We start from the raw sequence: 27546 nt of genomic DNA, 5'->3' as shown, positions 1-27546 counted from the left end.
GTATATCATAGACACTTTAAGTATTCTATTGCATTAGAATTGTTTGAATACTAACTTTTAATCATTTATATATTACAGTTTTAGAAGAAGTCTTGTAGTAGGTGTAGAACTAACCTGTATAAGTATTGTGTTATATATCTTTCAACTTCAGTATCGATTGATTTGTAGACTTTAGTAGGTAAGTAACTCTTTTGTTTGACGTCACCATAATTTGTCATATTTCAATAGGCTTTCACCCTATTTCAATCTTGGATGGGGGGTGTGATGTATGGGTGACGCCAACCAACAAGATGTATAGAGGGCGCTAACTCTCAGTCTAGAGAGGCGCCAAAAGTTTAGTTTCCAAGAGGGAGCCCGACAGAGACGTCATACGGAAGGCTCGTTAGAGCCATTAATGAAACCGAAATTCACTTTTAATACTTTATATATTTCAGTTATTAGTATTGTAGTTTAGTATTAGTTTTGTGTTAATAAATAAATGTTTAAAAATGCAAGAAGTTGGAGTTATTTCTCCATGAGGCGGTGGATGAAGAAAGGGATGATATCACAGGGATCGATTTAAAAAGAGTATAAATAGGAATATGTATTGGAATTTCCTTTCACTGCATATGTTAAAATATATATATATATATATGTGTGTGTGTGTGCAAGATAATATGTTTTATGATTTAACCTATAGTTAAATATTTTTTTTTATTTTTCTTTCTATTACTTTTGTTAAAAGTTTGTTATATTTTTACTCACTGCTTATTGGTATTTACGATACACAGTATATTTGTAGCTACGTGAGAGGTATAATTCCTGAATAAATAAAATTATTGACATAATCATGGGTTGCTAAAATTTAAATTTTTTTTTTGATTCAAATTCATTAGGAATATTAAACACGCGTACGCGGTGCTCTATTTTAATGATTTGACTTATGACGTTGTTTCATAACCTTTTCAGACAAAATAATGTATTTTAATCATAAAATTCCTGTTAAAAATAGTTTACAAACATGTAACCTTTTAGAAAATTTCCATTTTGCAAAGGATCATACGTAAAATTATGTTTACGTTTCTTCACATACCTGAAGTTTTGAAAAGGCCATTTCTTTCTGCGTTTAAAATATCCATTAACGTTCCCCATTTCTTTTTTCCATAGTCTTTACTAAATCCAGCAGCGTATGTTTTCGAAAAATTTCACCATTTACTCGAACTCGATTTTTTTTTTCTACCGCCATCCTCAGTAATAAGCACGTGCGAAACAGCCCCTTTGACAACAAACTACCCCTTCCCCTGAGCCTGGAGTAATGTAGAGGTGAGATAGACTGGTTGCTATGCAATAAACTTCACTTCCGCACGGAATTTCCACTTCACTTTCCGCCGACGGAATTTGAAGGGGCCAGACTCGCTCTCCCTTCTGCTGTCGAGTGGAAAGAGAATCCCGACTGGTTTTCCGATATCGATCTCGACCGGTGTCCAGACTAGACCCCTTTGTCATGCTATAAAACACAATTACTTCTTCAGTTCTCCCGTGCTTTCATCAATATGGTCATCATTGTGCATAGTTGACAAAAGGTTAACACATTTGTTCTTTTCACCCATATAAGAAAGTAGCATTATATCCTTTTGAAACCCCAAGAGAGTTGAATGCTGTTCTCTATTCTTATTCGAAACAAATTCAGGTGGGATAATCTTATCCTTGCATATTGTCCCCATGTTCAAAGTATAGAAGGATCTAAAATCAACCACAGTAAATATCTTTATACAATATCTTGCAGGTTTCTTAGGCATATACTGCCAAAAGGAGCATCGTCCTCGAAAAGGTTCTAGCTTTTCGTCCTAAGTCATGTATTCCCCTACATGATATAATTTCTGACAATTCTCGACAAAATTTTCAAACAAATCTCTTATTGGAGCTAATTTATCACTCTTTCTTCTGTCATCCCGTGTTCCGACATTATCGAATCGTAAGGCATGAAGAAGGAAAAGAAAATATATAGTTCAAATTTTTATGAAAAATATCCAATCTTGTTCCATTAGTCGCCCATAATTCTCTAACATTTACAAGGGAGGATTTGTGCAATCCACCTATGTATGATTCTTAAAAAAGCAAGAAACTCTTCTTTCTCCATAGGTTTTGAGTCTCTTTTAAAATTTCCCGAAATATTTGTTTACATAAATATTAGAGCATCTCACAATCATTTCAATCATTGTGTCATCAATATTAGCTTCCATGCATCGATGGGTGAAGCCACATCTTTAGATATATGTGTATTGCCAGGCAATTTTTTTAAGATATTATGGGAATCTTTGAATTTGAAAGTGTTCTTTCTTCCATTCTGTTGTTTTATCTTTTCCTACAAAATAGTCAGTTTAATCACAAGGAATGTCTTCTGTAGAGTCGCACTCTTTTTCTGATTCAGACTGATAATCACTAAATATATTGTAAAGTATTTTGCAGTAATTGACACAATAACAGATGATCTTCTTAATAAAACATAAATTATATTTTTAGTTTAGGGAGATAGATAATTTGAATAAAATTTAGTGGCAAAATTTTCATACAACTACTAGCTGGTAAAACTTCAGAATTCTCATTTTAAACAATTTCTTACGTTGCTGAGCAATGGTTACATCATACAAATATGGTTTTTCAGGTTGCCATGGAGGTAAAATGTATGAAAATAATAGAAGCTCTGATTACTCACTGTCATTGATTATGGGATTTTAACAGGTCAAACAGGGACTAACTAATGTATATAAATTGTAAGGAATGATCATCCAGTTCACACTGAAGCACTACGGTGTGCATGGTATACCGCGACGCCTAACGGCAAATATATTTTTAAATGTTTATGATTGGCACTATGGGTAGTGCGCGGTGTTTATAAACTTTACCATGTGTGTTCCGTGTTAACTGTTAAAAAAAAAAAAAAAAAAAAAAAAAAAGATCGTAGTTTGTGAAGTAAAAAATTTTATGATACTTTATCCATGAAGTTGGTTTTCTGCTTAATTTACATTTGACGTTTTTTATTAAACTATTTATTTGCTTAGATATGCCAGCTGTAAACCGATGTATAGTAAAAGAAGGAACTATTCCACAAGTGGTAATATTTGAATTTATGATCTTTTGATGTAAAATATTTTATAGTTTCTATGTTATATATTTGTTTCTGATATATGTTTTGTATTGAGGTATAAGGAAACGCTAACATACATAAAATGTGCATACTAAATCTTGTAATATTAAGATTATGCAAGGAAAGTAATTAAGATGCTCCAAAGTGTGGTTATTATATATAATATAATAAGCACACTTTGAAGTTTCATTGTTTATAATATTCCTGTTAATAATATTATTGTTTGTAATTAGATGAGAGAATATGTAAGCGTAATGAAATGCATTGGATCTGTTCATAGGTAAGCAGTGCACATCGCAGCGTTAATTCGCAGTTAAGCTCTGAGTTTCATTATAAGCATTTTGTCTTTGTTAATTAGAAATTCTTCTCTGAAACATATTAAATTAAAAAGAAGTGCAGGTTAATTTGAAGTTTTCTTATATGCTTCATAATGTTTTATTCACCATATTAAACAAAATGAACTTTAAGATAGTTGACCGTCATTTTACCAAGGTATATAACTTTTAATTGTAAAATATTGTGCATGTTCAAATCATGTATGAGAACTTTGTAGAACTAATTTATATCATTTGCAAAATAGTAAACTATTATAATGTTGAAACTTTATTAATTATTTATTATAATATTTTTGCACAATAATGTTATCTAAATTGAATTTGGTTGATCTTTACATTATGGTAACTTGGCGTTTTTTTGGCGAAAATTTGGCGACCAACACTCCTACAGCAACCCTCTATTTTTTTTTCCCGCCGCCATTTTGTCTTCACGAAGTAAAGACATGTTTCTTTTCTTTTTATCTACTGAACACTTCTTCCAACAATCTACTAGCCGAATTACACTTGTGCTAGAAATTTTATCTAACAAAACTGCTTAATCATGACAAATATTCACTGCAAAATTGGGAAAAAGTGCACAATACCATACTCCTTACGCGTTTTTCAAAATAACACATACACATAAACCATGTACATGCCGACTTATTTTTACTTAAAAAAACATCCCAGAATTGCACAAAAATGGCATTGTGCACACTCTTCACTATATCCATGTACACTGCTTTTTTCTCATAAATTAGAAAAATTTCACGAAACTACATGACAATTTTCTCAATCTTTAAACCCAGTAAAAAGAACATATATGAAATTACCTGATCGCAAAAAAGTATTTACCCTTTCCAAATATGAACATTTCCACATATAAAATAAATAAAATATTCAAAAACTTTTACCTCTAAATCATCTATTACATTATACACGTCACCAACGAATTCATACCGCAAGCATTACAAATACTTAGTATCAAATATTTAAATTATTTCCATGCACGTTTACTTCAACTTAAACGTATACCAAATTCCTACAAACATAAAATTCACAAAATAACTATCATTTAATTAAAATATCACTAAACCATGTACACGTCGACTTATTTTTACTTAAAAAAACATCCCAGAATTGCACAAAAATGGCATTGCGCACACTCTTCATTATATCCATGTACACTGCTTTTTTCTCATAAATTAGAAAAATTTCACGAAAATACATGACAATTTTCTCAATCTTTAAACCCGGTAAAAAGAACATATATGAAATTACCTGATCGCGAAAAAGTATTTACCCTTTCCAAATATGTACATTTCCACATATAAAGTAAATAAAATATCCAAAAACGTTTACCTCTAAATCATCTATTATATTATAAACGTCACCAACGAATTCATACCGCAACCATTACAAATACTTAGTGTCAGATATTTAAATTATTTCCATGCACGTTTACTTCAACTAAAACGTATACCAAATTCCTACAAACATAAAATTCACAAAATAACTATCATTTAATTAAAATATAATTAAATTCAAAAACACTACTTAAAATATAAATGAGCACATACATTAAATTAATAAAAATTACCTTACAATCCTAATTACTTTAAACTAAATCATTGCTAATAACAATTTTCCCAATAATACCAAATTCCTTTACTTCCACCTTACATTTAGAACAATGCATAAAAATAATATCCTCAAATAATTAAAAATACTAACTTACCTAATCTTCTTCAGAATCTTGATTACGTGTCCGATAAACCTTTCTTCTTTCTGTTTCAGGATCTTTAAAATCATACTTATATTTCACAGCAAGGTACCAGGTAAAATAAATAACTTAATAAAACATCTTTATTTCTATCTCGCACAACCTTAAAGAAACATTTATTACTACCCTTTTCAATACCACTAAATACCCATTTCGAATTCACTTTAGTTACGGCCATGGGATCCAAAAATTCACGAACACTGTTTCACACAACACAGAATAAAGCTAAATACAAAGTTTCCTGATTTTTCCCGATTTTCCCCCTTTTCCGATTAAAGAACCGTAATTCATCCATTAATATCACATGACATATCCCATGATCTCTCATTTCCCTCACACAAAATAATACGTAATCGGAACTGAGTACTGCTCACATTATTACCAAAGTCCCAGGTAGTAACCTTTATCGCCTCCAAAATGTCGCCAAACTACCAGTTACCATATTGTAAAGATCAACCTTGAATTTATATTTTCCTCTTTTAGAAATTAATCCACACAAATAATTATAAATCACAATTATCAAAGTTTGAATTCAATGCAGTAATTCAGCAGAGCCAGATTTAGACTTGATAAGGCTTTAAGCTATTTGATATATAGGGCCCTTTATAAGTGTGGATATTATATGTCAGTGCCAAATATGATTTTCAGATACCTAGAGTTTTTTTTTTTTTTTTTTTTTTGAGGGAGGTACCCTAAGATATGGCTCCTGTAGCTTATACTTAAATCCTGTACTGATTCTAAGCTTCATAAAACCAAATTTACTGAAGCTCCAAAGAGGGCTTTTCATATTGATGTATTTTAAGCTTCCTGAATTTAACCTTTGGCTCATATTTTTAACTGAGATTAATTAAAATAGTCCTTGGTTTAATTTTGTTTTAGAATGAACACTTCAAGGTCATTTCACCCAGGCTTGCCTTGCAACTTTGGTAACAATGGCAACAGAAGAGTTGGTTGAATCGTCTGATTAATTTCCACTTTATTTTTATTTAATATCCTTCACTTTGTGAAAATCACACAAATAAATGCTGACCTTGAAGTATACTTTAACTGAGGCAAATAAAATGTGACGACATGCATTATGATCATACATAAAAAAGGGTTGAAAAGACCCTGAAGTGGTGCCTGCCCTGGGCTTTTCTCCACCCATTGCAATCACTTTGATTCCTCGAATCTGCCACTCAGTAACTCACTAAATGTTACAAATTCTGCCGCCCAGTGCTGCTGTACCTGTTGCACATGCTCTGATGCCAGCCCTGCCTCAAATTGCCTATTTTAATGTAGCATATAATAGTATATTTATTTCTAGTATAATGCTAATGTATGTTATAGTATTGTAAAATAAATGAGAGTTTTAATCAACCTTTAATCTGGAATATATTTTAAAATAAATTTTAAAGAAGAATCAAATAGAAATGTGTGTTATGTAAAGCAGTATAGTAACTCTGCACATGAATTTGTTACAGTGCAATCAAATTTTAGACTGCTTACATACTTCAATTATTATCTCTATCTTTGCAGCTCCACCAGTTAACATGTACTTTACTAGATACTGGTGCAATCTCAAAATCAAACCATGAGTTACTACAAGCAAAATAAATGGCTCAAATCCATCAGTTATCTCTAACCACAGTTTTATTTCTTGAGGAAAAAATTAAGGTAGAAGGAGATATGTGAAAATAAATTTTGGTAAAAATTTACTCTACGGTACCCCTTGACGAATCGTTTCTTTTTTGATGCTAAGATCAGCACCAATTTCAAGATGGCCGCTACATAAAACCAAAATAAGAAGACTTACACAAACTCGGTGTCCATGTACACATCGACCTACTTTAACTAAAAAAAAAAAAAAAAAAGAGAATTGCACAAACTAGGCATTGCGCACTGCCTTAACTTTGTCCATGTACACATCAATCTATTTTCACTTAAACAAAATTAGGAAGCTAAAACAAAGTTAAAACTTATCATGGTAACGAGGAAAAATTCGCTGCTGCTGTCTTAACACACAGAGAAGAACAAATAACCAAAAATACACAAATAGAGAATAATAGATAACCCAAAATACATATTTCCTAACATAAAAGTATTAAACAACAAATCTTTTAACAAAAAGTAACACACAGAAACGAATAAATAAATGAAACGTCAATTTTTACCATACCTTTTTTTCACGTGCATGTATTTAGGCTTCCCACCACCATCTCCTCCATCCTGCAAGTAAGCAATTCAATTCCATATTTCATCATTTTGGCTCATTCATGTCTATCAGCAATTAAACCATCTTTCACGCAAAAATCAAATGTCTTTCGTCCATCATCCAACCCAAACAAAAACCTCAAATTCACAATATCATCATAATACAACCCATCAACATTCATTCTCTTAGTCACCTCAGACATACTCAAATGATGGTACCCATAGCAAAATAACAGCAAGTTTAAAATACAAAACCATACATACGTGCAACCAAAAGCAACAATTGAAAAGAATGGTAAGACTCGGGTACGAAATACGAAAGGGTTACTATTACAAAAAGTAGCTCAAGTCTAAATTTATCAGAATGTGTTGGGTGATATTCACAGAAATAACCCCTTTTTAATGACCAAAAAAAATTCCCCATGGCTAGTTTCGCAAGCACTATCAACATCAGGGTTACCGAAAAACCTATTTCACGCAGCGGGCTTCCAGATTTCATAAACAACCAATACCACTTGGCAATTTTTTCAGACAGAAACCAAGGGGTACCATACAGTAGAGATTAGCCTAAATTTCCTCTTAAAGAATGTGAAAAAGTATTAATTTCCTTAAACCAGCGGTATAGCACTTATACTGGGAAAATTATTTGTTTTAAAACTGGCTGTGGTCGAGCAATCATGCCAGCATTTTCCATTCCCTTGTCTGAGAAATCTGTCTCTTATTGCTTTAGCTGCAAAAGAGATCAATGGATGGTCCATGATCATCATTCCGGTAGTTGCAAACTGTGCATTGTCTCCTGTTTTTAACAGTTTGCTACGTTATGGGGAAGACTATTTCATTTTTTACCAACATAGTAGGAATTAAACTGAGATTGTTTCATTACCAGCACATTTCGAGTTCTGTTTGACATTTTCATTAGACTAATTTTTTTACTTGCTTTTCCTATGTGTAACAAGGATATGAGCTAATGCACCTTAGAAAGTTCTCTGCAAAGGTATCCCTTCTGTCAGGCAGATATCCCTGCTGTGTTTTGCCATAACTGAATAAAACAAACCAAACCCTTTCTAATTTCTAATGATGTCATTATAGGCATAAAAGTTTAGTGGGAAGATTAAAAATTCATGCATATTCATAAATGATCATTGAGACTGATCAGAAATAGTTATTTTTATATAATTTTTTTTAAGCAAGCATGTCACAAAATTATAAACAGGAGTTCCATTATATAAAATCTCATTATATTTCAGTTAAAGTACAAAAATGGTTGCTGCAATATTAACATTTTATATAAGACATACTTGTCATTATGTATATATCAGGGGTAGGCAAACATCGTGATGACAGGAGCCGCATGGTAGGGTTCATGAAAGTCTGAGAGCTTTAGCTAAATTTTTCAAGATCAGCAGATTCATATTTATATTGTTTCAAAAATAATAAGACAGGTTTTGAACAGAAGGAAATTTTTGACATAAATTAATGATAATTTTGAATTTTTCCTGCAGTTAATAAGGTTATGTATAGCAAAGCAAGTTAATGCTGCTAGGTTATAGGTTTCAATCAAATCATAATTCTATTCATAGAGAGCTATATAAATGAAAATATCTACACTTAAGACATAGTTACAATTCAAAGCTCCAGGATGCAAATCTTAGCTCTTAGAGAGATTTTCTAATGAATATTAAATGGAATCTTTGAAAAAGTGTGCTAAAATGTATGAATTTTTGTACTTTTTCACGAACCCATTTTTTATGAACATTTACGAACAATGAGAAAATATCGTGGTCCCTCTGTGCTCATTATGAGTGAGTTTCACTGTATTTATTATTTTATATTTAATTAACTTTTGTACGTATGTTTAATTTATCAGGATTGGTTCTACTGTTCTTTGCTGTTGGCTTTTCTTTCAAAAGATTGCATTTTTCTTAGAGACATATACTTGCTTGTTTATTAATTGCATTATTTTATGCATACATATATATGCTCTGTATTTACTTGAAAAAAGAACCCCTCTTTTCATTTTATGATGAATAAAAATGCAGGTAAATATTTTATGAGATTATGATTGTGATTAAAATTCATTAGTTTAAAATGAAAGACAAACTACTTGATTATATATATAATATTTTACTGTGGTGTATAAAGAAAAAGTTTGATATGTTAATGATATATTATTATTATTATAGACCTATTTATTTTCAGACATATCAGTAACCAGTATAAAGCCAGGGCAGGCATTAGAGCTGGTACAAATTGTTATATTTTGGGAGGTACAGAGCAGTAAATCTTACTACTGAAAGAGATTGCTGCAGTCGACAAATTATCCACCTCCAGCTCTGTATAGGGCATACCAATAGTAGAGCGGTAAATTTGCTGAACATTGGTAGTTCGACCTAGGTTTAAATCCAAATAAATGGGTTGGCTGCATGGGAGTTTTCTTGATTTTTCTTATGATTAAACATAAATATTAGACAATTTTCCTTAAAAATTCCTCCATGAAGGCCACCTTTCTTTTAAGCAGATTGCTCTTGAGTTACTTTGCTTTGATCAGTAAATATAAAATTAACCATAACAAGTAGAGTGGATGTAATCCTAAACTGAAATCACTTAACTAGACCTGGTTCTAGTAAATAATTTGATTTATACAATTTATGTATTCAGCAGTTACCTGTGTGTGTGGTTCATTTAGCATTTAAACTGTGTAATTGTTTTACATAGTCTGATAATTAAATTCCTTTCTCTTATTCTTAAATCATTTACTAAAATACTCAACGCTCTATCAAACTTTAGAACAAATATGTAACAAAAAAGTAACTTATGTTTGAATAAATTCTGTATATATGAGGTTGGTTTGGTTTGGTTGATTTAATTATGGCAAAGCACACTAGGGCTATCTGCCTAAGTGGAGGGATGCCTTCATGGAGGACTTTCTAAGGGAAACTGACTTGTATACACGTTACACATAGGAAAAACTCCCATGCAGCCAGCCCGTTTGCGGGATTCGAACCTCGGACCGAACTACCAGTGTTCAGTGACTTTACCGCTCGGAAGCTGGTGGGCCTAAATATATAGGAGGGAAAAAAGTGAGAAAGATGGGGGAAAAAAATTCACAGGTGCTACAGACAAAAAAGACAAAAAATAGAAAATAAATATAAGTAAGTGTAACAAGTACAGCAGATTTTGAAAGAATATAATTAGTAACTCTTTCTTATTTAGAGCTAAATGATTAAATTGCACGACAAAGAATAAATACAGTTTTCATCTTTTGAAATAATTCAATATAAAGAATTGTTATCATTCTTTGCTTTGATAGTTATCACTGTTTGATCATTTGTTACATCTGAACTGTTTGATAATTTTGTTCTAAAGAAAGAAGTGTCTTGAATTTAACTTTCAAAATCTGAAATACTAAGTATTTTAATTTTTGCATATAGACACGCACACTCAGATGCACACTCACACAGTCTGATGCAGTGCATGAGAATTATTGAGAATTTATGTGTGTAATTATTCAAATGAAACAAGTGCAGCAAGAAAATTCTAGAATTTTGAAAATTATTAAATAATTTTTCTCGTGAAGTCAGTGAATGACATCAGTTGCCTTTATTGTAGATTTTTAATTTCATGGTAGTGCAGAATTACAGTGTGATGTGGTTCTTAGTGTTGGATCTAAAAAAAAAAAAAAAAAAAAAAAACACTGTAATTGAAGCTTTTTTCTAGAATATCTCAATGAGTAACAACATGTAAATAACATATTTATGTTCATTATGTTTAATAACATATATTTAACATATATTTAACATATATGTGAAATGCAGAGTTGTGGCCCAGACAGTATAGTGGTTAAGGGGCTACAGGTCCTTCGAGCCCGGGTTCGAATCCTGGAGAAGACATGGATGTTTGTACATGTATTGTGTTCGTGCGGCATGGCGGCACTCTAAATATGCTTCAAGCCAGAAGTCATCTCGTGTGGATTGGTGTAAGTGGAGAGGGTGGAAGACCCTTGGATCCCCCCGGGGGCACTCTCCCTCAAAATTGGAAGTGGAAAATAGAAGTCCAACCTTTCTTCAGAGTAGGCTCTGGCAACTATTGTTCCATGTAATATGAACTCGACAACAACAATGCAGAGTTATGGGAGGGAAAAAGTTGAGATCTGACATATTTGGAAGGAAAAAATATAGTTGCATAAATAGTTGATTACAATGAAGTATATAGCTGAGGTTTTAAGTTAATGAAAATAAGCGCTAAAAATATCGCAACTATAGCAACCTAATCAAGAACATAGAACAACCACAAAATTTTACTACTTTCATGATGTGGACAAAACACTTCTTGTTCAGAAGCAGAGCCAGATTTAGACTTGATAAGGCACTAAGCTATTTGAGATATGGGGCCCTTTATAAATCTGTTATAATATATTTTAATACTATTTATACTATTTTAATTTTTTTAGGGATCCCCCAAGAAAGTAGGGGGGTAGGGGGGTCATAAGCTATAGCTTGTGTAGCTTATACGTAAATCTGACCCTATTCAAAAGCAACTTCTCATTAAGAAATAATGAAAGAGGAGCCTGCAATTGCATTGTACTTAAGTCTGTAAGAGTTTTTTAAAGAGTCTAGAAAGCTAAGAAAATCTGCTTCCAGTGCCATGTATGTTTAGAAGTCATGTTGTGGATTCCATAATTTTGATTATGAGCTAATTTGTCAGTATACTAGATGATATCCTATAATTTACTAAATTTTCTGATTCAACTTAATAATGTATCAGGGTTGCCACGCTACCTGGAAAACCAGGAGAACCGGAAAGAGTCAGGGAATTCGAAAATTGACTGAAAAATTCAGGGAAAAGTCAGGGAATTTAAGTATTTTTGTCAAAATCTGGAAAAGTCAGGGAAGTTCATACAATGATCCCGCCCAAAAAAGCGACTTTTGCGCCGACGTCTGAAGAGAGAACTTTTTTGGCGAATTGTGTATTACGTGAGTGTCATTCGTGCAGCTGGCATAGAGCCAATTTTCGCAGCTCCAATTTGATTGTCTTTTAGAAAGGCAAAGCAAGTTTCCCGCAACTTTTGGTTTCCAGTATTCTCGAGAATCGCTTGTGCAGTGCATGAATTAAAGAAAGTACCTGTTCTCGTATAAAACAAAATGCGCTTAATCCTAGTATACGATACCATGGAGGTTAGAATCAAAGAATATGTATTGTAAAGATTTTAAAACCTCTCTGCAACAGACGTGGCTCCGTTCCATCATAGAGGGAAACAGCTGTGCCTGCGTGATATATCTGTCGCCAAAGCTTGAAACCGGTGTCAAAGTTCGAAGGTCACGTTATCAAGAGTTCATAAAATGAATATCGTTTAAAATTTCTTTAACCACTTGCGCAAAAAAGACGTGCCACGCACGTCAAGATGCTTTTGTCTCAAACCGCGAGCGACGTGAACACTAAAATTATCGCAAAAAGGAAAATAACATTGCAAAAAGGAAAATAACGTGGTGCACACACATCGCCTAACAACGAGATTGTTTATTTTCTCGAGTTACAGCTCTGGATTGCACCCGCAGATGCGGAGCGGCGTAAATGAGACAGTTTACCGCTTGTTATATTGTAGCGCACGGCACCGCAACTATGAAATTTAGTCTTAGCGCAAGTGGTTAAATTCTAAAGGAAAAGAAAATATTTTTTGGCGCAAGTAAATTAATTCATGAATTAGTTATTTTCAGGGGGGGAGAAACAACTACGAAAAAAAGTTTTTAAAATTATTGCGAAAATTTCAAGAAGAAACGCTCTTTGATAAAACGAATTTTTTGCAATAATTTAAAAATGGATTTTCGTAGCTTTCTTTTTGTCAAAGAACGTTTCTTCCAAACATGTGTTTCTCAATTTCCTGTACACATCGCGGAGAGGGAAATTCTGGCCGCCAGGTTCCGTCACCAAATCCCTTGGCAAATTTTCCCTCCGCATTCTAGCGGCGTAATAGCATTTTGCTTGTATGGAACCTTTTCTTCCTTATACAGACGTTCTTTGGTTAGAATAATCTCCATGTATGGTACAATGGGATTTGGCGACGTGATGATGCGCAGTAAACGGGTCATTTTGGTCTTGGTGACAATTTTCAAAATTGTGCCAAAGCCTTACCGTATACTAGAATTTTACCGAAAAATATTTTTAAACTTTTTTTTTACCTTTTTAATAAATACCTTGCCATTTTGCAGTAAAATAAAAAAATAGTAATCAGTCATCTAGGCTAACCATGTAATATAACTATATTCCCTAAAATATCGTTGAGTATTCTAATTCAATTTTTAAGTAATTATCTTTATTTTTATGTTATTCGTATAATTTAATGTTGCTTCTTCCCTCTAAATTTATTTATTATTAGTAACTAATATTTCCGAATTTCAGGAAATTTTCTCTGGCATATTCCTGAAATTAATTCTAGCAGTGTGATGACATACCATCACGAAATTTAATGCACGTATTTTTTCCTTATGTATGCTGCAATACATAAGAAAAATAAATATAAAATACCTCAATTTATTAAAATAGATTTCTTTCATTCGTTTAGCTGCAGAATGTCTGCAAAAAATGCCTTATTTTATTCCAGATTGGGAAGATTCTAATCTCAATCTTCAGTGGAGAAAACAACAACTATTATAATTATATTTGTGTTTTCAAGTGTTAAGGTGCTTTTTAAGAGCATACCTCACACAAATTAAATTTACCTAAAATCTAAACTAACTATTTACAATTGCGTTGTGATTTATAAGGACCGGATTAGCCTCGTGTTGAACTGGTGATGATCATGAGTAATAATTAAATAAAACATATATTTGTTATCTAATGTATATATCTTAAATTTTATTAAGTTTCTTAAGTGGAAAAGTAAACAAAATTATCAAACAAAGTATACCAAGAATAATTAAGAATAAATGTCCTATGGGATTTATTGAATAATTAAGTGAATTTGCTATACAATACAAGTAATACTAAAATTAATTTACCTCCTAGCACAGCCAACGTACATTACGCGGATAGACTGGAATTTTCTTGAAACACACCTGGAATACCTGGAAAAGTCAGAGAATTTCATTCTCCTGTTTGAGTGGCAACCCTGTGTATACATAAAGAGGGTGTATTAAATACAGTCAAAAGTCGTTAATTCGGACGCCCATAATCCGGACCTCAAAGCTACAAACTTTCTGCGCATGCGTCGCGTTCACGCATGCGCACAGGCGTTTGAGAGTGCGCGTAAGACCTTTACGGCTGCGAATATGTTTGTGCGCATGCGCGTTTAATGTGTAACGGAGGTATAAGCTAAGCTAAAATTATCTAATTCAGTTAATGTTGCTGTTTGCGTTGTTCCTTAATCTTCGAATTGGATCCGGCTTAATATTTTTTGCAGACTGTTAGAGCAATTTCATAAAAGTAAGCTTGAACTTATGTCAAATAGAATTTCCGATCTATATTTACTAATATGTAATTTGTATCTACAAAGCGAAAGTATGTTTTGAAATCCGAAATCTGTTTATCAATTTCACGCCGCAGATTTAAAGTTGATCTGTCAGCACTATCCTTATCTTCAGAGCAGATGTTTTTCTACAAAGCAAAAGTATGTTTCCAAAGTAAGTCCATTAAACAAAAAGTGGAATTGCTGCAAAAAATGGATAAAGGCATATCCTTTGTTTATCTAAACTTTAACGTTTGTTTATCTAAACTTTGTTTATCTTTAACGCTGTGGCGCACAGTGAATGGGAAGTTGATCTGTCAGCACTATCCTTATCTTCAGGGCAGATGTTTTTATTTTATTTGGCTTATAATTCCTTACTAAGTGTAGTATTCCATCTCGATGTACTCCGTCTTTGATATGATTTAAATCAAGTTCCTCGTCATTATAATTCGCTTCCTATAGTGAAGAAAGTGACCCAGAGGTTATTGAAAACGAAAACATTTCGATTGACAAATTAGTCGGTATTTTCAACACAGCAATTATAGGATTGAACAGCGGAACTTTGTAACTGAACAAGAAATTATGTCTGTTTATAGAATTAAAAAGAAAGTATTATCACATGAAACGAAGCAACTTACATTGAAAGAAATGTTTAATAAAGTAAACAAATAAATATTAAGCATTTTCTTTTTGTAAATTTTGATACCCTTTAGATCATAATTGTTCTTTATTTCATAAATTACAGTTTCATATTTTTAATTTTGTAATTTCTGCATGCCATCTTACCAGATTTAAACTGATGATCTATAATCCGGAATCGCCGAAGTACCGACGAGTCCGGATTAACGACTTTTGACTGTATAGTGAAAATCTGATGTTTATAATGAAATTATGGTACTTGTTAGTTATTTGGTATCGCAAACAATCGATTGACATCTTTTAGCAATGAAATCTTCTCTTCCCCCACAGCAGAATATTGTTTGGCTATCATATTGAAAATGATATTAAAGTGAAATAAAAAAAGAAACCATCAGCATCTTCCTTTATCTCTTCTCTTCATAAAGAGAGAGGGAACATTAACAAGAAAAGAAAGAGAAATGTAAATCTTATCTTTTTAGAAGAATCCAGAACAACTTCTTAGGTTTCCACATACTTGCAAGAATCAGTGCGATTGGTAATATATCGGCAGGTATTGGATAACTAACAAGTATCAAAATTGCTGATAAACTAATTTGAATTTTGAAAATGAAATATGAAAATGTCATGCCAAATAAATTTTAATGGAATCCTGTTTTAATGAATTAATTTATCTAATAATTAAATTCATATTTATTTTCAGCTTGAAGTGCTTGATTTGATTGTGATGAGCATAAATGATTCTAGAAAAAGAAATAAGAAAAAATTTCAAGATGTTTATACATTATGTGCCTCTAAACAAGCCAGTTTTTGTATGTAGTAAAAAGATATTTTATTGAATATTATTTAAAAAAATTGTTTTATGTGTACATATCCAGTAGAATTCTGATAATCTGTATACCTTGGAATCATTGCTTTTGGAGATTTGAGAATTCTGCAGAATACAAATGATGTCATTGTGAGCTTTGTTTACATTTTCCTCTTTTTAATTGTTGCATTTATTTGCCCATAAATAACTAACCAAATCCCACATTAATAATTATTTAATCAAGATCTATTGAATATAAAACTACCTTTTTAACACATGTATACCCAAAGAAAATAATGTCATTGGGATGTAAAAACAGTGTGTGTGTGGGGGGGGGAAAGATAGGAATTTGAGGAAGGATATTAACCCTTTTAAAGATGTATTGAAATACTGCATGTAAAAATATTGTGTATGAATGTGCAAAATTACTTTAAAATTCGTTTTTGTGCTCTTATGAGAGAAAGCAGATAAGTAAATAAATATGCTAATTACAAAATTTTTAGCAGTGTTGTTTTCTATAAATTGAATCACTGTGTTATCTGCATATGTACACTGCGGAAAAAAAAAAGGGCGGAATTATATCTTCTGTTCTGCTGGGCTGATTGATGAAATTCAAAATTGCGTTTTCCATGTCTCGAAAGTGCGACTTAGGATGTTAGATTTATATATAGCTTTGTTCTAACATAAGTATTTTGACACAAAATCAGACTCTTTCTGAAGTAACATACCAATTCTTTTCCATATTTCGATTCTACGACTCAAATGCCTAGATATTAAATTTTGTAGTTTTTGGGGAGAAATTTAAAAATTTATTTTGGCAAATTTTTTGCAGGTTGCGCCAAGAATAATTCGCTTGGGGAACTTCTTAATTTATGGCAACCTATTTTCCTTTCCTTTTTCTTCATTGTCCACGAGCGGGAAAAAAGGTCATCGTTCATACTCTCAAGTAATTTTAACAAAGTGCGTAAAACACATATTCATTATTATCACTTATAATAAATATACCAAATTTCAAAACGTGCAAAAATGTAAATTCACGTATATCCTAGGAAATTTTGATCCAGGTATGCTCAGAAACACATCTAATTTAAGATGATGACAAAACTTTTATAGGTTATAATTCAAAATTTTTTTTGAAAAATTTATAACAATTATTTAAAAATAAAAATTTTAATACGCAGTTTGTTAAAAAAATTATTTCAAAGTATGAAGGATGTCTTTTTCCTGCTTGTTTACTATGAAAAAAGGGAAAAGAAAATGGGTTGCTATAAATTAAGAAGTTCACCAAATAAATTATTCTTGTCGAAAACTGAAAAAAATACTTAAATAAATTTTTGAATTTTTCCATAAATTTCGGACCAGATTTTATAAAATTTAATATTTAGGCATAATTTGAGTCATAGAATCGAAATATGGGGAAAATTGCCATGCCAATTCAGAAAGAGTCAAATTTTGTGAAAAAATACCTTTTTTAGAACAATGCTATATATATATATCCTAAGTCACGTTTTCTAGACATGAAAAACGAAATTTGAATTTCATCAATCGGCCCAGTAGAACAGGAGATGTAGAACTGTCCCCCCCTTTTTTTTTTTGCGCAGTGTACATTTGCCTGAGTAAGGTGACCATATGTCCCAAATTTTCCAGATTAGTCCTGAATTTTCAGTCCCTGTCCCGATTTTTTACAATTTTTTGGGGGGGTCCTGAATTTATAGCATTTGTTTCAAATTATCCCGAAAAACGGTAGTGTGAAAATTGTACATTTCATCATGTAAAAGTCTAAATACAATTTAATTTATTTATTTTTGTTTAAAAACTTTATTCACATATTTACTCGTATATAAGATCAGATTATCATTAAATTTATTATGCTGAATTTTGTAAAAACTGAAATTTTGTTTGTTTGCTTGCAAAAATAAGCACAGTTTACAGGTAATTGTGGATTAAGCAGTTACAGATTGTCAGAATTCTGCTGAAAATGTTGGCACTGTTATTCTGTCTGAAATCTCTTTATTTAACTCTATTAACACTTCTGTTTATTTAGCTCCAGTCATTTATATTCATGCTTAATCTTTCAAGGTTATTTAAAATTAAGTTTGCCGCTAACTTATTTTGTGGTTTTGTTTTTTTTTTCCAGTGAACTAATAGAGAAATTTACAAGAGTATTTTAAGAAATAATTAATTTAATTTAGATGAATGTGTATGCCATATTTATGGCTTACAGTATAAAATAATTTATTGCAAATGCATTAACAATAGAGATTGTAAATTTACTAACTTTTCAATTACTATATATATATATAAAGTTAGATACAGTCAAAAGTCGTTAATTCGGACACCCATAATTCGGTAATCCGGGCCTCAAAGCTACAAACTTTCTGCGCATGCATAGCGTTGACGTATGCGCGTAAGACCTTTACGGCTGCGAATATGCGTGTGCGCATTGAATTGGATTCGGCTTATTATTTTTTGCAGACTGTTAGAGCAATTTTATAAAAGTAAGCTTGAACTTTCCATTATGTCAAATAGAATTTCTGATATATATTTACTAATATGTAAAGGATCTACAAAGCAAAAGTAAATTTCGAAGTCCATTAAACAAAAACTGGAATTGCTGCAAAAAATGGATAAAGGCATATCCTTTGTTTATCTAAACTTTGTTTATCTTTAACGCTGCAGAGCGCAATGAATTGGAAGTTGATCTGTCAGCACTATCCTTATCTTCAGGGCAGATGTTTTTATTTTATTTGGCTTATAATTCCTTACTAAATGTAGTATTTCATCTCGATGTACTCCGTCTTTGATATGATTTAAATCAAATTCCTCGTCATTATAATTCGCTTCCGATAGCGAAGAAAGTAACAGAGGTTATTGAAAACGAAAAAATTTTGATTGACAAATTAGTTGGTATTCTCGACACAGCAATTGACTTGAACAGCGGAACTTTGTAACTGAACAAAAAATTATGTCTGTTTATAGAATTAAAGAGAATGTATTATCACATAAAAAACAAAGCAACTTAAACAACTTACATTGAAAGAAATGTTTAATAAAGTAAACAAATAAATATTAAGCTTTTTTTTTTGTAAATTTTGATACCCTTTAGATCATAATTGTTCTTTATTTCATAAATTACGGTTTCATATTTTTAATTTTATAATTAATGCATGCGCATAGGCGTTTACGCATGCGTGTAAGATCTTTATGGCTGCGCATATGCATGTGCGCAAGTGCGTAATACGTTTATGCATGCTCGTTAAATGTATAACGGAGTGTATAAGCTAAAATTATCTAATTATCTATTTCAATTAATGTTGCAGATTGCGTTTTTCCTTAATCTTTGAATGGGATCCGGCTTATTATTTTTTGCAGACTGTTAGAGCAATTTTATAAAAGTAAGCTTGAACTTATTATTATGTCAAATAGAATTTCCGATGCTGGAGCTCCCAAAAGATATACAAAGCGAAAGTATGTTTCGATGTCCATCAAACAAAAAGTGGAATTGCTGCAAAAAATGGATAAAGGCATGAAAAAAGTGACAGAGAGGTTAGTGAAAACTAAAAAATTCGATTGACAAGTTAGTTGGTACTCTCGGCACAGCAATTGCAGAACTTGAACAGCGGAACTTTGTAACTGAACAAGAAATTATGTTTGTTTATATAGAATTAAAGAGAAAGTATTAAAACATAAAACAAAGCAACTTAAACAACTTACACTGAAAGAAATGTGTAATAAAGTAAACAAATAAATATTAAGCTTTTTTTTTTTGTAAATTTTGATACCCTTTAGATCATAATTGTTCTTTATTTCCTAAATCACAGTTTCATATTTTTAATTTTATAATTTCTGCATGCCATCTTGCCAGATGTAAACTGATGATCTATAATCCGGAATCGCCAAAGTCCTGACAAGTCCGGATTAACGACTTTTGACTGTATAAGTAAAAAATACAGAAGCAGCAATTTACGTAGGTCAGTCAGAAAGTTTGTTGCACTACTGAGTAAATATGTTCCGTGTAAGACTATTTGGATGACACTGTGTGGCAACACTTCAGACATGTACCTTTATTGCGTGACGTAGCAGTTTTCCCGAGGCAAGTTTAGTTTTTCTGACAATCAGTCGCAAATATATTTTGACAGGAGCAAATAGCATCCAAATTGGAAATGCATGCAGTGATTCGTTTTTTGTGGGCAAAAAGGTGCAACTGCACTGAAATTTATGGGCAGTTGCATGAAGAGTATGGGGAAAATGCAATGTCAAGTCAAGCTTTTACGAAATGGTGCAACATGTTTGAGAATGGACGTACAGATATTGATGATGTTGAGCGCGAGGGAAGACCATCAACTGCAATGAATTAAGGAATCGCCGCTCGCGTGATTGAATGCATTCTTGCAAACAGACACATAATGATAGACAAAATCTCAAATGAACTGGATATTTTTCATAGAAGTGTGCATAAAATTATTGGCGATCACCTTAAAATTTCGTAAAGTTTGTGCTCGACGGGTGCCACGTCTATTGACGGAGGAACGTAAAGGAAAGCGCTTTTAAAGTGCATTTGCATTTCTGCAACGTTACCAAACCAAAGGAAATGAGTTTTGGGCCAAAATTGTGACTGGAGATGAAACTTGTATTACTATTTCTCACCTGAAATGAAGCACAACTCGCTCAAGTGGAAACATTGCAGTTCCCCGACACGAACAAAGTGTCGAACTGTTCCATCTGTAGGAAAGGCGAAGATGACGCTGTTTTTCGACAGATAAGGCGTGGTGCATACGGAGTTCATGCTGAAGGGTACCACAATAAATGCATCTTCTTATTGTGAAACACTAAAACGACTGCGACAATCACTTAAAAATCAACGGCCAGATAAACTATCGAAAGGTATTGTGTCCCTGCATGACAATGCAAGACCGCATGCAGCAAAATAAACAGAAAAAAAAAAAAAAAAAAAAAAAAAAAAAACCTTCTAAAAACATTTAGGTGGTAAGTGTGGAATCATCTTCTTTATAGCCCAGACCTTTCACCTCCTGACTTCCATATGTTTGGTCCCATGAAACAAGAACTTTCAAAGCGACGGTACCATTTGGATGCCGAAGTGAAAGCTGCAGCCCAACAATGGTTATCAGACATTGGACGGGATTTCTTTGCAGAAGGCATCGAAAAACTTGTACCACGCCTCAACAAATGCTTAATACCGGAGGTAATTATGTTGAAAAGTAAATTTTGAATGAAACTTTAAGATATAAATAAAATTATTGTAAAATTTTGCTCCTTTTTGGTTTTCTTGGTGCAACTAACTTTTTTACTGACCCTCATATTTAAAACTTAACACCACACGAAAAATGTAAGAAACATAAATTATATTCTGAACATAAAATACACTTGTGCAAAATGAAAAGAATTTTCAAATTATGTCTATTTTTATGAAAACTGAACCAAAGGTTCTAATTATACGGTTGAAGTATTCAGAGTTGAATACATAAGCATACACCTGTATGTCTGAGGAGCTGTGATTGTGGAGGGGATATAAATGTATGAGGGGTTTTCAGTGATTTTTGTGTTTAGCATGAGCATTCAGCATGCTTCTCACAAGAGTTGGGCAAATTTTATGAGGTGTCAGGTAAAATGAATAGCCATGAACTTATTGATGATGGAATGAGATGGAAATTGTCAGTAGGTTGGAAGCAGGCCAATCGCAAGTGCAGGTGGCTACAAAGCTCCTTGTAACACCAATTCTTGTCTTCAATTTATGGAAATAGTTTCAGGACACTGGATCTATAAAGAAGACCTGGACCAGGTTGATCAAGATCCACAACTATAAATGAGGATCGTTATTTGTCACTTTCTGACCGGTGACATAGGACTGCTACAGTTTCACAGCTCTCACGTGATGATGGAACTGGAACCTGAGTTTTACAGTCTACAGTTGTCAGATAGCTTCATGAGATAGGTCTGTATGCCAGAAGACCCTCTGTTTATATCCCACTCACTGCACTACACAAGCGAGGTCACGTAGCATAGTAAAGACAGCATGTACCTTGGACTAAATTTCAGTGGAGCACTGTGCTTTTTACAGATGAATCGAGATTTAGCCTTGGTATTGATTCTCGGCATACCTCATCTGGAGAGAACTTAGAACATGATACCATCCCTCCCTCATCAGGGAAAAGAATTAAGATGGTAGAGGTGTAATGCTTTGGGCAAGTATTATGTTGGATGGCCACACGCCTCTGCACCTGTTTTGGTAAAGACTTCCTGACTGCTATGAGGTATAGAGAGGAGATCTTAGAGCCCTATATTTGACTTTTCAAGGACATCGTTGGCCTTGGCTCCTGTTAAAGGACAACACTTGTCCTCATAGGGCACAGCGAGTCGATGATTACCTGAAAAGTGAGGATATTCACTGCATGGATAGTCAGCCAGATTCTTGTGACCTTAACACTATGGAGTATGGCTGGGACACATTTGGGAGGGTAATTTCATATTGTTATTCCCTCAAGAACCATCTTGGAGTTGAAAACTGTCTTACTTCTCCTGCCTTGTAGGCCATCATGCTGCATGGTTTGTTTGGCTGTGAGAAGGATCATACCTCATATAAATTAGACTCATTTTCAGTTTGATATCACAACATGGATTTTGTACATCCCTGCACTATGAGCTTTAGCAATAATCATGTGTATATAAAATGACTTTTGAAGGGAGTCTGTGATTCTCTTTCTCTGTTACAAATGTATATTCATACGAAATTTCATTAAAATATGTGCATTAATTTTTCAAAAATTAGCCATAATATGTTAATTCTCGTAATTTTGCACAGGAATGTATAAATGATTTTATATATACAATACAAAGTCCGAGATCCGAACTTGTAGGTACATCGGCGATTCCAGATTTGGGATTTTTCCAGATATTTGATCATCAGTTTAAATCTAGTAAGACAGCATGTAGAAATTAAAAATTAAAAAATATGAAATCGTGTTTTAGGAAATAATGAAGCATTTATGATCTAAAGGTATCAAAATTTACGAAAAAGCTTAATATTTATTTATTTACTTTATTAAACATTTCTTTGAATGTAAATTAAGTTGGTTCATTTTTTGTGCTAATACTTTCTCTTCAGTTCTATGGACAGACGTAATTTCTTGTTCAGTTACAGAAATCCACTATTCAATCCTGTAGTTGTCATAATGAGAATTCCGACTAACTTGTCAATCGAAATTTTTTCATTTTCAATAACCTCTCTGTCGCTTTCTTTACTATGGGTAGTGGTACTTTCTGGATCTAGAACCATACTACAGATTTTGCCATCTATTAATTGATTGATGATTGGAGCATTGCCATCGCAATGAAAAACTTCCATTATATCATCTTCATTTATTACCGCTTCTCCACATTTCTTCACAAAATCTATTAACTGGAAAATTTCACCTGTGATTTGCGATATCCGAAAGCCTTCAAATTCGCAGCTATCATCATCTTCACCATGAAATATGGTAGCTGGCGTAATTTATAGCCAGCTACCATATTTTGACATATTTTTTAAAGTATCTGGAGACACATCCTCCCACAATCTTATGATGTTCCACACAGCCGATTGTATGCTAAAATATTTTAAAAATTCTTGAACAGTCTTGCCGTTATTCAAGAAATTTAACATGGATTTTAAAAATGCTACTTTATATTTGCATTTCAGCATGCACACTGTTCCAATATCCATAAGCTGAATGATAGACGCTTAGTTTGAAGGAAAGAATAACATGCTTAAAATGTATGTATCCATTCATTAAACTTAAAAAAAGTTTTAATGAATGGATACATCATCTTTCATTAAAACCTTTAAGTGAAATATGAGCCGAACAGTTATCTACAATCAGGACAATTTTTGCATCATCAGGTAAACCAACTGAATTCAAACTTTGCCGAGCCTTGGGTGTGACATGATTTTTAAACCAATCACACATTAATGCTTGTGTCATCTGTGCTGTTTTATTTGTTTTTCTGTGTTGTTTTTATCTAACGGGAAAATCTCTACTTCTTTAAATGCTCGAGGTCATGTATTTTTTCCCCGATAATGAAAAGTTTATACTTCTGTGTTCCTGCAGCATTTCTGCATGCTAAAATTGTTAGTCTAGCTTTGGAATCTTTGACATCAGTTGGAGCCTTTTTTGTAGGTGTTGGCAAGGTATTTCATGGTACATATTGCCATAAAGGACCACTTTCATCAGGGTTGTAAATTTGTCCTGGAGATAACGTTTCACTATTAATGAGTTCAATGAATTCACCTGCAAATAATTCAGCAGCTCAGTATCAGCTGAAGCTTTTTCACCCAAAATTTTGAATTACATTATACCACGGCAATTTTAAAATTTGGTTAACCAATCTTTCGAATATGTTCAATCAGTTTTTAAGTTCATTTCTTCATGAAATATTTTGGCTTGAGGCATTAGCATTGGACCTGTGAATGGCACGCCCTCACTGCATCTCTATCTGACCATTCAGTCATCACTTTGTCATGATCATCACTTATATCATAGCGAATAATTTTTCTGTTATTCATTGCAAGTGGGGTGTCAGAATCCACAAAAAATTCATAAAGTTCCTTTTTCTGTTATGTCATATAACAGTTGACTTTCCAATGCCATACTTCTTGCATAATTTTGAGACGAATATACCTATATCCATTTTTTGCAGCAATTCCACTTTTTGTGTAATGGACATCGAAACATGCTTTCACTGTGTAGATCCCGTTGCAGCTCCAGAATTAGATACTCTTTTCAACATAATCGAAAGTTCAAACTTTAGTTTTCATAAAATTGCCATAATTATAACAGCCTACAAAAAATAATAAGCTGGATGAAATCGGAACGGTAAGGAACAACGAAACCTGCTACGCTGGAATCAGTAAAGTATACTTTTTGGCCTAACTTAACAGCATCTGCTATACATTTTGGCTATGCGGCATCAGTTTGGCGACAAAAGACAAAATGTTCCGTTAAATTTTGTCTTGGTTATGTTGCACACTGGAGACAATTAAGCCTGAATTAATTTACTTATTTATTAAACTTGCGTCTAATCCTCGCCCATGTTTATCCGAGTCAAATTCGCACATACTTAAGCTTTCTGAGGGCCGGCACCTAAATTCTGCTACCAAACGCCTCCCTAAGTTCTGAATTTTTGCCACCAATTAATTTTGGGTTCCAGTACTTTCCCTAAATTCTAATTGCATTCTTTTCCTAAATTCTGTGGCCTGGTTTCTTGCGGACAGGTCCATAAGAAATATTTGCCAGTCCGCGAAATATCCAGCTATCTGTCCAAAATCCAAAGTGTCATCAGCCGACAACCAATATTACAATAGCACCTACATTACAATATACTACATAGTTTACTAGTTTAGAAAATAATATGATCAATGATGAAAAATATAACAAACTGGAAACTATGTATCTATCGCCTTTCATAAATTGCCATACCATACATTTAGTACACCAGTTAGTGTGCCCCTTTCTGCCTTGAGTATCGCTGATTACTTGAACGCTGAATATCTATCGTAGTGTTTAAGGCTTCTTAGGCTAAAAAAATTTACCAATGGGTCGAATTATTAAATTTACTGGTCCGCGAGAACATACTGAAATATTTTACGAGTCCTTGGAGTAAATCCAGTTGAGAAACACTGATTTAAAGTGTCTCTTGAATCAACTTCCCAAAATCTCAATTTTGAAATGTTGAGTCCCTTTTTGGAAGTAATATCTCTCCAGGAGTTTCCGCTTGATCCCACAAAAGTAGGGGGCTATTGGGATGATTTATTATCGTTAAGCTTCTTGAGGCTAAGAAATCGCCCACTCTGTGGCTTCGAGGATCTATTGGGGTTGGAACCCACCTGATATGCTTAGAATTAAGGTTTCCACAGATAATGATTGAGAGATCTCCTGCATTATTAACAATGTCTTCTTGAGTAGGGGTTCCCAACCCTATGCTTACGTGCACCATGGTGCCCACTGCTGTAAGATTACAATAAAAATGTTTTAGTTTTCAATAAAATTCTATGTGAGGGTTTTCTCATTTTTAATGAAATAGAAATTGCATTCAACACAGATACCAGCACAAAGCAAAATGCTACCAATCTCTCTCTCTCTTTTTTTATGTGCATGTATTATTAACTTTATCCTATAAATTCATCTTCAAAAAGTAAATGGTGCCCGCTGTCCAACAGATCATCTTAGGGGGAAAAAGGTTGGGGACCCTTGTTCTAGAGTAGCTAGTACTGGATCAAGTTCTGTATGTGGAGAACAATAAACTGAGATTAAGGCAAAAGGTGATGAACCTTCTATTTTAATTGCAGTATTTCTTGTTGTATGAATCTCGATTATTGAGTAAGTCATCTTTAATTATAATCGCAGTTTTTGCTGAGGTGTTATAAGAAAAAATCCTATATCTCTGTGGAAGACCACTAATATTGTTCTTCATGAGGTATGGCTCTTGTATGAAAGCTATTTTTATAATTGTTCTGTTCTCAAAGTCTACTTTTAATTGTGTGCTTGCACTCTGCAAGTGCTGTAAGTTTAATTGTTATTTTAACTATGTTCGTAATTAGTCTTCTTGATTGACAGATTCCAGACTGGGCACACCTAAAAAATTCCCTTTGAACACACAGAAAAATTGAATGAAAAAGGATTTATAGGTTACTTTGAACCTTCTTTATTTATACTAGGTGGCAGCACAACACAAATCAGTCCATATATTTTAACTATGTTTAGTTTTTAAAGACCGTCATTTTTCAAAGAAATCTTTCAGATTTTTTTAGGGTATAAAAGGAATCATTTGAAAAGAAATTTCTGTGTTATTTTCTTGGCTGTATACTGATCTCTTTATTCTGTATTAGTTTTAAATTTTTACCTCGAAAGCTTGCTTAAAATCAAACAGCGAACATTTGGTGTGCCCAGAGTGGGATCGATAAAACACTAGGACCAGACCCACAACTGTATCTTTGTTTCACTGCAGTTTTCCTGTGAGGTTATTCACAATAGAAAGGTGAATCCATACCTGTGTTTCATTTCCTGTTTTTTTTTTTTTTTTTTTTTTTTTTTTTTGTTTTTTTGAGGGAGGTATGGTTATCAACTAAGAAATTGTTGGGGTATTTTCTGAAGGTCAGGAGTAATTTTATCAGTGGCTTTTCACTAGAGCAGTTCTCTTTTTTCCTTTCGCTTTCGATGAAAGAAGTTTTATTAACTCTGAATTTTTATA

At 32.9% G+C, this 27546-nt stretch overlaps 1 protein-coding gene across 5 annotated transcripts in view; it reads left to right on the top strand.

Annotated features, from left to right (window-relative positions):
• Positions 1 to 2864: 2864 nt before the first annotated feature.
• Positions 2865 to 27546, top strand: part of LOC118196998 (TATA box-binding protein-associated factor RNA polymerase I subunit A-like) — an 88994-nt gene continuing 64312 nt past the window's right edge. For 2 of the 5 annotated variants that reach the window (XM_085818700.1, XM_085818699.1), the window contains exons 1-2: positions 2869 to 3094; positions 16198 to 16306. In XM_085818700.1, the coding sequence (XP_085674826.1) occupies positions 3044 to 3094; positions 16198 to 16306 (160 nt within the window). In that variant the 5' untranslated portion in view covers positions 2869 to 3043. Of the gene's footprint in view, positions 3095 to 16197; positions 16307 to 27546 lie in introns of all 5 variants that reach the window. The other 3 variants (XM_085818702.1, XM_085818701.1, XM_085818703.1) reach the window with 3 other exon arrangements.

Source organism: Stegodyphus dumicola, chromosome 6 (genome assembly GCF_044657685.1).
Source record: "Stegodyphus dumicola isolate Sdum_Otavi_A_Nest chromosome 6, ASM4465768v1".
Classification (NCBI taxonomy): domain Eukaryota; kingdom Metazoa; phylum Arthropoda; class Arachnida; order Araneae; family Eresidae; genus Stegodyphus; species Stegodyphus dumicola.
Note: the sequence above shows the minus strand (reverse complement) of the source record. Positions and strands in the feature narration are given on the sequence as shown.